Here is a 15281-nt window from a genome sequence, read left to right on the forward strand (position 1 = left end):
GTATGAATCGATTTCGGATACTTTTTAGCTCCTGTCTCATGGAGATTACTTACAGATTCCATGTATTAATTATCTGTATGCATATGTTTCATGTGAGCATATTTGCAAGATGAATAATAAATTAACTAGTACAATATTTGTGACAGAAACCTCCATTATCTCTATTGACACTTGCAAGAATTCTATATAAAAAAATATGACCATTAAACAAATATCAGAAAAGAGACCCTTTGCTTCTCATTCAAATATTGATATCAACAACAACAATTCAATTGAATTGAATATTTACATACTATTGCTGCTATAAATTTCTTTATGCATCTACGTTATTGAAGGATTAGTTATTTTTATTAACGTTAACTACTAGTTGAACAAGTAAGCACAGGCACCCTTGTCCCAACTGGGATTTGACTATGTGTGTAAGGATTGAGCTACTGTACTTAGGGTGCACTTGGTTCATACTGTGCCATTGCGCGATGGTTCCTGGTTACAACTATATTATAATCATTTTTTAATATATCAAACATGAATTACATTTTACTACACATAATAACACTCTTACAATATTCATGATTACCTTACTAATTTCTTACTAGTTACTTTTTAAATTGGAATCTTATTTTATGATCAACAAAATCATGATTACAAATACATCAATCACTCAAAAACTTTAATATTTCTAGAAACTGGGCAGATGCAAAAATTTGACTGAAGATGTAACAAATTTTGATAGTTGCAGACAGTATCATCAGCCTTCATTCATTCAGCAAACTGCACTCAAATATATTTTGTAAAAATTAATGAATCAAACCCACATATTCTTCCAATTAACGATTACAGTTGAAGAACTTGGCACTTGCCAAGATTATTATTATCACAGTGACACAAGAGAGAGTCTCTCAATCAGAGATCAATTACAATTGAAAGAGAAAATAATAGATTAAAAAATGAATGATGATGATCATAATTATTACACACGATAGGTAACACCCATGATAAATAGACAACCATAAAGAGAAAAAGAGAAATCATGCTGTATGCATCTTTGTATCTTTCCAGCTGTAGGCTGCAAATCAGCCAAAAAAAGGGAATAATGCAACGGATAAGAGGGGATGAGCTGTACAGCACACAGGAGGCCCAATAACAAAAGAAACATCCCAATGCTCTTGAACCAACAACAGGCCCACGAGCAAGATCACAAGCCCAACAGCAACCAACATGGACCAACCTACAAACAACCTGATCACACAATAAGAGAAAGAAGGGAAGAACATCAGGCTAACGATTGAATAATTTTAACATCCCCCCTCAATCTTAGCCTGAAATAAATCAATGAGCCCAAGTGATGACGTAGGGTTTAGCCCAATTAGGGTCTACACAATTAACTTGGGCCCCAAGTCAATTAACCCTAATTCCCATCTATAAATATGGGGCACAACCTACATCAAGTTCACAATCTCCCAATCGCATACAACTCTTACTCTCTCAATGAAAGTACCACCTCATACGATCATTCGATCACACCGCAACGCCTCCACCGCAAGTCCACAACGCACACGGCAGTTGTCGCCGAATCTTCTCCACGATCGTCTTCACGATCGCAACTCTAGGGTTTTTACCTACGGGTCTTGTAGGGTTTTTTCTCCCTTTGCCGTCGATAGGGTCCGACTATCGACGGGCGGGCAATTCGTTGGCCACCCTCCCGAGATCATCATCTCGGGTACGGGTTATTCACGGTAACCGGACCGGAGATCAACGACGTTGACGCCTAAAAAAACCCTTTCGCATTGATGTCCGTGTGTATGTTTTCCCTTGGAAAAAATATGCATGAACATTTGGCGCCCACCGTGGGGCACGATGCATTATGTCTCGTGTTTCTACCGTCTATCGTTCGGTTTGAGAAGGTTTGTCTTTTCTTATTGAGCTTTTAATTCGTTATATGCGGTTTAAGTACATGAATATTTAGCGCAGATGTTCGCGCGCTTGCGCAACTGTCCACGCGCTTTTGTCCAGGTTACGCACACTTTGCGCACAGTTGTCCGCGACTTTAGACGCAATTTTCATGCGGTTTTACGCATGGTAGTTCACGCGGTTTCCCTGCGCACTCTGCATGCGGTTCTTTGCGCATCTGTTCGTGGGTTTACGCACAGTTGTTTGCGCAGGCTCATGTAAACTTATTTTCCGCAGCATAATGAGAAGTTCGATACGATACTTGACAAAAATATCATACCGAACTTGGGGGACTTGATGATGTAGGGTTTAGCCCAATTAGGGTCTACACAATTAACTTGGGCCCCAAGTCAATTAACCCTAATTCCCATCTATAAATATGGGGCACAACCTACATCAAGTTCACAATCTCCCAATCGCATACAACTCTTACTCTCTCAATGAAAGTACCACCTCATACGATCATTCGATCACACCGCAACGCCGCCACCGCAAGTCCGCAACGCACACGGCAGTTATCGCCGAATCTTCTCCACGATCGTCTTCACGATCGCAACTCTAGGGTTTTTACCTACGGGTCTTGTAGGGTTTTTTCTCCCTTTGCCGTCGATAGGGTCCGACTATCGACCGGCGGGCAATTCGTTGGCCACCCTCCCGAGATCATCATCTCGGGTACGGGTTATTCACGGTAACCGGACCGGAGATCAACGACGTTGACGCCTAAAAAAACCCTTTCGCATTGATGTCCGTGTGTATGTTTTCCCTTGGAAAAAATATGCATGAACACCAAGCTTATCACAAAGATAAGAGTGTTGACCAATGCCCAACCCTTTAGTGAAAATATCAGCAATTTTTTCTTCAGACTTAATGTTAACAATTTTAATAACCCCAGAGTTACACTTATCTCTCATAATGTGCAAGTCAATTTCAAAGTGTTTTGTTCTTTCATGAAATACAGGGTTGGCTGCTATTTGAATAGCAGACCTATTGTCACAATGAAGGTCAATAGGTAAAATGTTTTTTATTTTAAGATCATTTAAAATTTTCAAAATCCACATGAGTTCACATGTAACAGAGGCCATAGCCCTGTATTCAGATTCTGTGGAGGATCTGGATACAGTGGCTTGTTTCTTGCTTTTCCAAGAAACCAAAGAGCCACATAAAAAAATGGAGTAACCAGTAATAGATTTTCTAGTGCTTAAACACTTACCCCAATCAGCATCAACATAGGGAGAGAGAGAAGTCTTGTCAGATTTTGAGATGACAATACCTTTACCTGGAGAGCCTTTTAAGTATCTTAGAAGCCTCATAGCAATCTTTAGATGAGATTGTAAGGGTTTGTGCATGAACTGACTAAGACACTGGACAGTAAAAGAGATACCTGGCCTTGTCATGGTGAGATATATTAATTTCCCAATCAGTTGTTGATATTTAGTAACATCAGTGAGTTCTTTGTCATGGACAGATGGGTCAGGATTAATAACAAGGTTTGATTCAAGAGGAGCACCAACAGGTTTACTACCCACCAAGCCAAACTCATCAAGAAGTTCAACACGGTATTTTCTTTGAGACAAACATATACCAGTTTCAGTTTTTAAAACTTCAATTCCAAGAAAATACTTTAATTCACCTAGATCCTTAATATGAAATTTAGTTTTTAAAAAATTTTTAAACTTACAAACCTCATTATCATCATTTCCAGTAACAATCATATCATCAACATAGACCAAAACAGCCAAGAAGACAAATCCAGACTCCTTAACATATAAAGAGTAGTCGCTCATACTTTGTACGAAGCCATGTTCTTTTAGGGTCATGGACAATTTTTCATTCCATTGTCTAGGAGCTTGTTTTAATCCATAGAGGGATTTAACAAGTTTACACACCCTAGTTTCTTTTTCAGAAAAATAGCCTTGGGGTAATTCCATATAAACATCTTCAACAAGATCACCATACAAGAAAGCATTGTTAACATCAAGTTGATACAATTTCCAGTTATTTTGAACAGCTAAAGTTAACAAGCATCTAACATTAACCATTTTAACAACAGGAGAAAAAGTCTCATCATAATCTAGACCTTCCCTTTGACTATACCCTTTAGCAACTAGTCTAGCTTTATACCTGTCAATTTCACCTGTGGACCTATATTTAATTTTATATATCCATTTGCATCCAATAGTTTTTCTTCCAACAGGTAAATCAGTAAGCACCCAAGTATTATTTTCAAGAAGAGCAGTCATTTCATCGTTCATAGCATTGACCCAATTGGGATCTTTAATGGCCTGATCATATGTGGTAGGTTCAATGCTTTTGTTTAAATTAGACACAAAACAATAGTTATCTTTACTAAGTGCAGAGTAATTGACAACTTTTTCTAACCCATATTTGACTTTACCCTCAACAACATAATCACTAAATTTCCTAGGAAACACAGTTTGTCTATTCGACCTTCTAAGGACAGCAGGCTCATCATTAGAATAGTCAGAATTGTTTTCATTTAAACTAGAAGTACCCTCAGGGAGGTCATTGATACGACCATTATCCTCATGGGAGTTACTGTGACTACCTCCACTTCCTGTATAATCACAAGAAGTGTCTGCCATCACATTTGGCTCTTCAGGATGAACTCTCCCTTCATCATAGGGATTTTCAGAAACATTGGTATCGTTTGAACAGAAAACAAATCAAAGAAACTAAGTTGATCAGTTTGACCAGTAACAGAGTCAGACTTACAATTTTTTGTTTTTGAGTTTTTAAAAGGAAAGATATTTTCAAAAAACTTGACATCTCTAGAAAATAAAATATTTTTGTTTTCAAGACTCCATAACTTATAACCCTTTTTGTTAGTAGAAAAACCAATTAGAACACACTTCTCAGACCTTGGTTTAAATTTATCAGTTTCATCTAAAATTTTTGAAAATACAAGACAACCAAAGTTTCTGATGTGGGAGAGAGATGGTTCATAACCATAAATCTTTTGGAAAGGGGACAAGCCTGCTAGAACCTTGGATGGAATCCCGTTGATCAGATAAGTGGCAGTTAGAATACATTCAGACCAGAGATACAAGGGAATTCCCCCCTGAAACATAAGAGACCTGGCCACATTTAAAAGGTGTCTATGTTTCCTTTCAACAAGGCCATTTTGTTGAGGTGTGTGGGCTATGGTGGTTTGATGTAAAATACCCTTTTCATTTATAAATTTTTTCATCTGATTATTTACAAACTCGGTTCCATTATCAGTTCTAATCATTTTAACCCTTTTTTCAAACTGATTAAGCAATAAGTTCACATAATTGTAGAAGTTATCAAACACTTCGTCTTTTGTCTTTAACAAATAAACCCACACAGCCCTTGTATGATCATCTACAATGGTCAGGAAGTATTTATATCCTTCTCTACTAGCCACCCTATAAGGACCCCACAAATCCATATGAATAAGTTCACCTAGTTCTTTAGTGACATGATCACTTAAAGGAAAGGGGTCTCTAACATGTTTAGCTTTTAAGCAAGTTTCACAAGGTATATCTTCAACAATTTTATCAAGATTTAGTTTATGTTTAAGAATGTTAAGGACAGGACTAGAGGGGTGTCCTAGCCTGTTATGCCATAACAGGACAGATTCAAAATTACAAGTATACACAGAGTTGCACATTAGAGGTTCACCTTTATAACAGTCAAAGATATGCAGACCACCATTCACACTACCAGTCCACAGGGTAGTTCTTGTTTTCAAATCCTGAATGTAACAGTTAAACGCATCAAAACCAACAAACATTTTATTTTCTTTGACCATCTTATTAACAGACATTAGACTCACACAATATCCAGGGATAATTAACACATCAGTTAGAACAATGCCCTTATTTAGTCTTAGGTTTCCAATTTTTTTAACCCTAGCTTTAGTACCATTAGGATGTGAGACTTGTAGGTTTAATTCAGACACATCAACAACATTATCAAGACCTTGTTCAGAGACAGTCATATGTTGACTAGCACCAGAGTCTATAATCCAACCTTGACACTTATTTTCACTAGAATTGAAGTTAAAAAATCTTTGAAAGTTATTATTAAAAAACACATTATTATTCATTATGTTACCTGACATATTAGGGACAGATTTAGAGGTTTAAGGGCCCTTGTCATTAAGCATGCTTAAAAGCTTCATCATTTGTTCATTACTCAAGGACATAGGAACAGAATTAGAAGAGTTAGTAGAACCAATATTAGAAGAGGATGTAGTTGAACCAGACAAAGAATCAGATGCAGCACAGCTAGACACATACGTATTTGATTTATTAGCATTTCCATTAAAAGGTTTCTTATAATTATTAGGATATCCAACAATTTCAAAGCACCTATCAATGGTGTGTCCAATTTTATTGCACTTAGTACACTTAAGATTAGGATTAGGACCTCTATTAAAACCTCTTCCTCTTCCAGAACTACCAGTATTATTATTTCTGTTTGACCAAGAATTATTATTAGTTTGAGCAACAAAAGCAGAGTTTTGAGACTTAGATGTTCCAACCCCAAAAACCCCCCTGTGTGATTCTTCTCTGGATAAAATAGCAAATGCAGACTTAACATCAGGTAAGGGGTCTCTAAGTAACAAATTACTTCTAATAGACATGTAAACATCATCCAATCCCATAAGAAATTGCATCAATTTTAAGACTTTGTTATGTTGTTGAAACTCAGGAGCAGCAGCACAAACACAAGCAGGTAATTTAACCATTTCATCATATTGTTTCCATAAAGTGTTAAGTTTATGATAATATTCAGATAAGCTACTACCACTTTGTTTCACATAGCTAATTTTATGATGCAAATTGAAAATTATAGATCCATCAACTTTATCATAGGTTTCTTTTAATTCAGTCCAAACAACAGAAGCAGTAGAAGAAGAAATCTGTCCAGAATATAAATCCTCAGAAATAGAATTTAACAACCAGGACAACACAACATAATTACACCTATCCCATTGAGCAGCAAGAACATCATTATCGTTGTTTTTCAAATAAGTTCCATTTTCAAACCCTACTTTGTTTTTAGTAGATAATGCTAATAACATAGCTCTACTCCAGACATTATAATTTTCAGTTCCTTTCAGTTTAATGGATATTAAAGGTGTATTGGTTGTATCACTAGCATGCAGGTAAAGAGGATCACCAAAGTCAGTTTTGCTAATTAAAGTAATAGCATTTTCATCGCCCATTATAACAATTAATCAGATAAACGGATCAAGCAATTCAGATAGATAGCAGATAAAAATAAATAATAATAATAATAATAATAATAATAATAATAATAATAATAATAATAATAATAATAATAATAAAAATTAGAAATAATAAAATACAGGCATATGTAGTAGACAAAAAAAATATAGTGTGACGACCCGGAAATTTCCGACCAAATTTAAACTTAACCTTTATATGTTTCCGACACGATAAGCAGAATTTGTAATGTTGAATCTTAAAAAGTTTGGAACTACATTCATGTAATCAATTACCCTTTGACCGTGTTCGACGATTCACGAACAATTATGTGTATATAGATATGTATATATAATATATAATATTAACTGAAAACATTAACAAAGTATTAGATATATGATACTTTACATGAACATATTTGTTTCGATATATTTATCGACAGAATTAAGAGATAATATCAAATGATTGAATTATCAGATACATTATGATATGATTACGGGCCTATGTTATGAGGTCCACTGTGATTTAAGAAATCTATTCTTTTTGACAACTCATTACTTAACCAGTATGATAAAGATAACGATATTTATATTTTATTTTATTAAATATATATAACGATTTAAATTAATATTATATATTTTTATACGCGTATTATACGTACATAGTTTTATACTTTTACTATACTTTAACTTTACCTTTACTTTACTTTTACTTTACTTTAACTTTAATAATTCATACTTTAATAATTCACTTTAATAATTCACTTTAATAATTCATACTTTAATAATTCACTTTAATAATTCATACTTTAATAATTCACTTTAATAATTCATACTTTAATAATTCACTTTAATAATTCAAAAATCTATTATAAATAGAATTCAATAGGTTTCATTATTTCATAGAAACTTGAAAATATATTTCTCTAAACTCTCTCAATCGAATTACATATATATATATATATTTACTTAGTACTATTTCAAGATATTATTAGTATACATAAAATACTACGACGGAGTTATATTCAGACGATTTCAAAATAAGTTTTCAAATGGGATATAGCTAAGGAAATTATGGGTTATAGCTATGAAGGTTATGGGTATTGATCGAGGGTATTGCTCGTGAGGTCAACCTAACGTTTATCATTTTCGTTGCGTCTACGTACTTTCTTGCAATATTGAATCACAATATTGATACGTGAGCATTCATATCTTATCTTTTATATATTAATAGTGTATCCCTGACTAGTGCTCGAGTATATATGATTATGCATGTTTGTATGCTTAGTTTCGTCGTTAAATAGTTTATGATAAATCACGAATTTGATACATATGCTACTGAGATAAGTTATATGGTATGCATGCCGTCAATTTTTGATGTAAAGAAAGTTTGTCTTTTAAAAACGAATGCAATGTTTGTAAAACGTATCATATAGAGGTCAAATACCTCGCGATGTAATCAACTATTGTGAATCGTTTATAATGTATATGAACGGGTCCTTTCAGTTGGTATCAGAGCTGGTTTAATGCTGTTTATTAGCGGGTTAATCGTAGAGGGGGTTCTCACAGTGTTACCTGTGACGAAGCATTGGCTCTTACTCCTCGCGGTCCCTATTAGGGTTGGCTGTACTGCCGAGAGGCGGGACGTAAAATCAGTGTCTGAGGTACGCTCAGTGGTCACAGGCGGTTAGCTGAGAAGGCACTGAGTGGGATGCATCCCCAACTTTCAGTTGGTATCAGAGCGGTAGTCTTAGCGAACCAAGTCTTGCATTAATATGTCTAACTGATAGTTGTTAAGATGCATTAGTGAGTCTGGACTTCGACCGTGTCTGCATGTCAAAATTTTTGCTTATCATTTTTAGTCGGAAATCATCTACTTACCATCCTTAGGAAATTACCTGCTTATCATTCTTAAGTCTAGACGCGTTTTCCTACATTTATTGCATAATAGTGTATAGACGAATTTTTATCTTAGCATATCTGTTACTGTGAACTTTGACTGACATCTTTCAAAGATTCCTCCGTAATTTATGGGATTTTGGTATTATATATACATATGTAAATTATGTATTGAAGAATACCAAATCTAAATTCTACAATCTATTTCATACCAAAAAATTCTTTCCCTGATCATACAAGATGGATCCCTCAACCAGTTCGAGTTCCTCGAATTCCGACAGCTATGCCGATATGGATTTCCACATGAGCTCCGAAAGCAGCGTGACCGGAATGAATCAACCAATTAGCCATCATCTATTCTGGATGAATTGGGGATGGGTTCGTAATCTACTTAACCATTGGAGACAAGAAGAAGGCGATCCCTTTCATCCACCACATTGCCCTCTTGGCAATGAACCTGAAGCACTTACCGGCGAACCTGTCCGAAACACCATTTTCTCTCTCATTTCCAGAGTATCTCGTCATGATTGTATACTACACCAAATTCTAGATCTTATTTATCCGCTCGTCCGAACCGACAATTACCCCGGTGTAATAGAAGAAGTCAACGAGCTTCGCGCTCGGGTAGTGGCTTTGGAGAATATGGTGCAAAGGTTACAAACACCAGCAGCAGCACCAACAGCATAACCAGTACGACCATCAACAATACCATTACCACCACCAACAACAACCGCATCGCAAACCTCAACTTCACAATCTGTCCCACGAGCATCGACGTCATACGCCATGTAGATACCAAGGAATACCACAACGATGAAGTATTGATTCATAACTTTATTGGGGAAACATTCTACGGCGATTATGTAATTTCTAAAGTTTAGAAATTATCTATCCTCGCCTTAACCATAAATCAAATGAGTTTAATTTAATATTAACTCATTAAATCAATATTACATCTGAAGAAATATACACATATATATTTCCATAAAGACTGTAATAAAATTCTTTTGTACAAAATATTAATTGTGAATTTTTTTTAACGGGTAGGTAATACCCGAGAGATATATAAATTCACAATTAATATGTTACATTCTTCGAATCTGATTCAGCAAATCATCCATTATATTCCCTACTTTCACAACAATATACATTCTTTTATAAAAATCAAAACAACCATACTCATTCAAAATCTAATTACATATTCTGATTTTAAAATCTCAGAATTCGATTCAAGATATAACCGAAATTGTCACTCTTAGATTCCTACATCTTTCAAAACTATACTTTGACTTCAAAACTGTCCTAGAACCTCATTTCTATTCATGGAACTCACAAAAATATTTGTATCATTCAAAATCTTAGAACATCATATGTATATTAACAATTACAATATGTGTTCAAACACTTCGAAATTCCTAAAGACATGCGAGATGATGATCCAACCACATATTACCCACTGTCATGCATCTGAAAAGCTCTCGAAATCAAAGTTATAGTTTAACACGTATCCATGTCAGATCCTTTGATATTTATTACCAAATATAATTTTTCAATCTCTTTCCAAAATAGACAGTTTTGTCACAGCTCCAGCAAATCACCTTCATTTGTTTATACGAATAAACCTTATTATAACAATTACCCCTTCATCATTGTTACCGGGGAACCTTTCATATCTAGCCACATTAGCAGTAAACTTATCAACAACTTCATTAACCTTCGACTTAAACCTCTCCGAAAAGCCACTATACTTATTCATTAAAACCCCATCATGTACTCACCTACATCCTGTAACAATAATTGTCACACCAACTACTGGGAATTAGCAATCAGTAATTTGAATTTCGCGACAATTTTACATCAAAAGTTATACATATAACGTCTATCTCCTAGACTTACATACTTCGAATGTGAATTTTCTGAAAAACATCCCAAACCATGAACTAGTTCTCCGAAATTGGAAAAATGCTGATGAAGCAGCAAAAACTGTAAATGACTTTAACAGTCAAAAGTTTGATGATAAAGAATAGTATGGTGGTAAAGCTGAGAAAAAGAGAAGGTTTGAAACTGGAAAACGGATTGAGCATACCATGAAGGAGGCTGTGGACAAATCACAAAGACTAAACCTGCCTTCAAAGGATCCAAATGATTCAGTGTCTACTGAAATCGTTAGCAAACAACTTACTTCTTATTCTAAACCTTCACAGACAAATCTTCTTCATCATCCATATTATCGTATCTTTTATTATAATATCTTCGATATTCCTGAAGATATTTTCACAACTATTCTTATCTGAAATCTTTTATCTCTTCGCAATATCTGCGTTACAACATAAAAAAAAACTGTGTTAGTTTCTAAATTCTAAAAAAAAATAAAATTTGAATTTAAAATAGGAATGTTTTTGAAGTAGTGTTGGGAACTGAAGCATGAGTTAGTATAATATAATGACACTTGATCAACGTGATTATATTACAGTAAGTCATGCTGAGTTTCTAATGGAACGTGATGATTCACAGAACATACTGTCATCATGTACTGTTTACACGACTCTTACATTCTACCCAATTTCCAAACATATTAAGAACATATCATCTTGATAGCTCTATATTTTCGGATATTCTGGTAATTTGCCAAATCAAGATCGTGCCATTACGATTTTCTTCTTGGAACATTAACTATGTTCATCCAAAAATTCATATCTACGAATTCTGGACCATTATCCGTTTGACTTAAGGTCGGAAAGAGAAAACGAAAGTATGAAGCTCTGAAATATAATGGAGAATATAAAGCCCGATAACAACCTCGAAATTACAAACCGTGTATATCAATGCGTATAGCAATATAAAGACACGGGAGAATGAAAAACACAATAACCCCAAGGTAATGGTAGAAGAAAATAACTTCCTCCGGTGGTAGATGAAAAAGGAAGAATGACATATATGAAAGTTAAGAGTATATCAAGAATCAATACTGGATGAAGCATATTAACGAATGCTTTAAAGTATGAATTGGGGAGAAAGACTAGAAGGTGTGAGATGTGGAAATAAAGAAACGAAGGGGGTGGAATTATAGTAAAATATCAGACAGAGAAATCGAGACAGATTATCGCATTTAATCAAAGAAGATCCTGATTTCCTTAATCGCCGAAGAACCAAATCTTATTGCAAAGATTTTCTTTAAATCCCATGAATTCCGAAAATCAATCATAACTACGTCATCGGTTAAAACGAATATACGTTTACTCATTTCACTCTCTTGCGATAGCTTCACTTATACTCTTCGCGTAATCAAATTATTTTATCTATATTACTCAATGATGATAAAACTCTATTTATCAACTCATATTCATCATGAAAACATTTTTATAGTTAGCCATGACGACCTCGATCAAATTTCGGGACGAAATTTCTTTAACGGGTAGGTACTGTGACGACCCGGAAATTTCCGACCAAATTTAAACTTAACCTTTATATGTTTCCGACACGATAAGCAGAATTTGTAATGTTGAATCTTAAAAAGTTTGGAACTACATTCATGTAATCAATTACCCTTTGACCGTGTTCGACGATTCACGAACAATTATGTGTATATAGATATGTATATATAATATATAATATTAACTAAAAACATTAACAAAGTATTAGATGTATGATACGTTACATGAACATATTTGTTTCGATATATTTATCGACAGAATTAAGAGATAATATCAAATGATTGAATTATCAGATACATTATGATATGATTACGGGCCTATGTTATGAGGTCCACTGTGATTTAAGAAATCTATTCTTTTTGACAACTCATTACTTAACCAGTATGATAAAGATAACGATATTTATATTTTATTTTATTAAATATATATAACGATTTAAATTAATATTATATATTTTTATACGCGTATTATACGTACATAGTTTTATACTTTTACTATACTTTAACTTTACCTTTACTTTACTTTTACTTTACTTTAACTTTAATAATTCATACTTTAATAATTCACTTTAATAATTCATACTTTAATAATTCACTTTAATAATTCATACTTTAATAATTCACTTTAATAATTCATACTTTAATAATTCACTTTAATAATTCATACTTTAATAATTCACTTTAATAATTCAAAAATCTATTATAAATAGAATTCAATAGGTTTCATTATTTCATAGAAACTTGAAAATATATTTCTCTAAACTCTCTCAATCGAATTGCATATATATATATTTACTTAGTACTATTTCAAGATATTATTAGTATACATAAAATACTACGACGGAGTTATATTCAGACGATTTCAAAATAAGTTTTCAAATGGGATATAGCTAAGGAAATTATGGGTTATAGCTATGAAGGTTATGGGTATTGATCGAGGGTATTGCTCGTGAGGTCAACCTAACGTTTATCATTTTTGTTGCGTCTACGTACTTTCTTGCAATATTGAATCACAATATTGATACGTGAGCATTCATATCTTATCTTTTATATATTAATAGTGTATCCCTGACTAGTGCTCGAGTATATATGATTATGCATGTTTGTATGCTTAGTTTCGTCGTTAAATAGTTTATGATAAATCACGAATTTGATACATATGCTACTGAGATAAGTTATGTGGTATGCATGCCGTCAATTTTTGATGTAAAGAAAGTTTGTCTTTTAAAAACGAATGCAATATTTGTAAAACGTATCATATAGAGGTCAAATACCTCGCGATGTAATCAACTATTGTGAATCGTTTATAATGTATATGAACGGGTCCTTTCATATAGATGGACCGATAGAAGTAAAACACAGAATAAATAAGGCAGAAAAAAAAAACAAAAAAAGAAAAGAAGAAAAAAAAAAGGAAAGACTCCCCTTTGAAGAAGAACCACGAGTGAAGAAGAAAATTATGCAGCGGATTATGAGTCTTCTTCAACAAGGAGAAACACGTCTGATTAAGGCAGATGAATCACGAGCAGAAAAAAAAAACCAAATCAGAACCAAAAAACCATAGCTTCAACCAAACGAACAGAACAAGGAAATCAAAGCCCCATCGGCTCTGATACCATGTAAAAATTAATGAATCAAACCCACATATTCTTCCAATTAACGATTAAAGTTGAAGAACTTGGCACTTGCCAAGATTATTATTATCACAGTGACACAAGAGAGAGTCTCTCAATCAGAGATCAATTACAATTGAAAGAGAAAATAATAGATTAAAAAATGAATGATGATGATCATAATTATTACACACGATAGGTAGCACCCATGATAAATAGACAACCATAAAGAGAAAAAGAGAAATCATGCTGTATGCATCTTTGTATCTTTCCAGCTGTAGGTTGCAAATCAGCCAAAAAAGGGAATAATGCAGCGGATAAGAGGGGATGAGCTGTACAGCACACAGGAGGCCCAATAACAAAAGAAACAGCCCAATGCTCTTGAACCAACAACAGGCCCACGAGCAAGATCACAAGCCCAATAGCAACCAACATGGACCAACCTACAAACAACCTGATCACACAATAAGAGAAAGAAGGGAAGAACATCAGGCTAACGATTGAATAATTTTAACATATTTCAACGACAAACCAATAACATGTCAAGTAAATTGATATCACAGAATACAAAAAACATAAAACATTACAATACAGGGTGACTACTACTAATTTCATCCTTATCAAAATGGGTAGATTTAGCCCTTGACAAGAAAAGGGTCTATGAAATTTGAACTTACAAGACTTGTACATTTTCCACCATATACATATAATAGTTTTACAGTTTTACATCCGTTTTGATTATAAAGTTTGGTCACAAGTTATTTCTTATAACAGTATATACATATTTAAGCACCCTTTTGAAAACAAGTTATTTCAGAACTAGTGATCAACACTAATTAAAAATTAGGAAGGTTGACACCTACTTAATTTTATGCACAAAAGTGATTAGAAAAAGGGATCACAAACACCTCTTAACCGATACATCGACAACCAAGATAAAGTGTGAGAAAGCAAGCTAATAGACCTCCTTTTTGGCAAGTTAGGTTGATGGAAGAAGTGCCCAAACAGATACTTGCCAAAAAGAAGAAAACCTTGTCATGTATCTTATTTACAGGCATGAACCAAAATAAGAAAGTTGTGTTATCCATGTGCTTTGATTAAACAGATAGAAAATCAATCGATTATTGTAGGTATTAGTGTACTGGTTACAAATGATGTTGGAAATTTAAAC

At 33.9% G+C, this 15281-nt stretch overlaps 1 protein-coding gene across 1 annotated transcript; it reads right to left on the reverse strand.

The window, feature by feature from the left end:
- Positions 1 to 6076: 6076 nt before the first annotated feature.
- Positions 6077 to 7165, reverse strand: LOC139842416 (uncharacterized). Its single transcript, XM_071832558.1, has one exon. The coding sequence runs from the start codon at positions 7163 to 7165 to the stop codon at positions 6077 to 6079; it is 1089 nt and encodes a 362-aa protein (XP_071688659.1).
- Between the last annotated feature and the right edge of the window lie 8116 nt (positions 7166 to 15281).

Source organism: Rutidosis leptorrhynchoides, chromosome 4 (genome assembly GCF_046630445.1).
Source record: "Rutidosis leptorrhynchoides isolate AG116_Rl617_1_P2 chromosome 4, CSIRO_AGI_Rlap_v1, whole genome shotgun sequence".
In the NCBI taxonomy this organism is placed as follows: domain Eukaryota; kingdom Viridiplantae; phylum Streptophyta; class Magnoliopsida; order Asterales; family Asteraceae; genus Rutidosis; species Rutidosis leptorrhynchoides.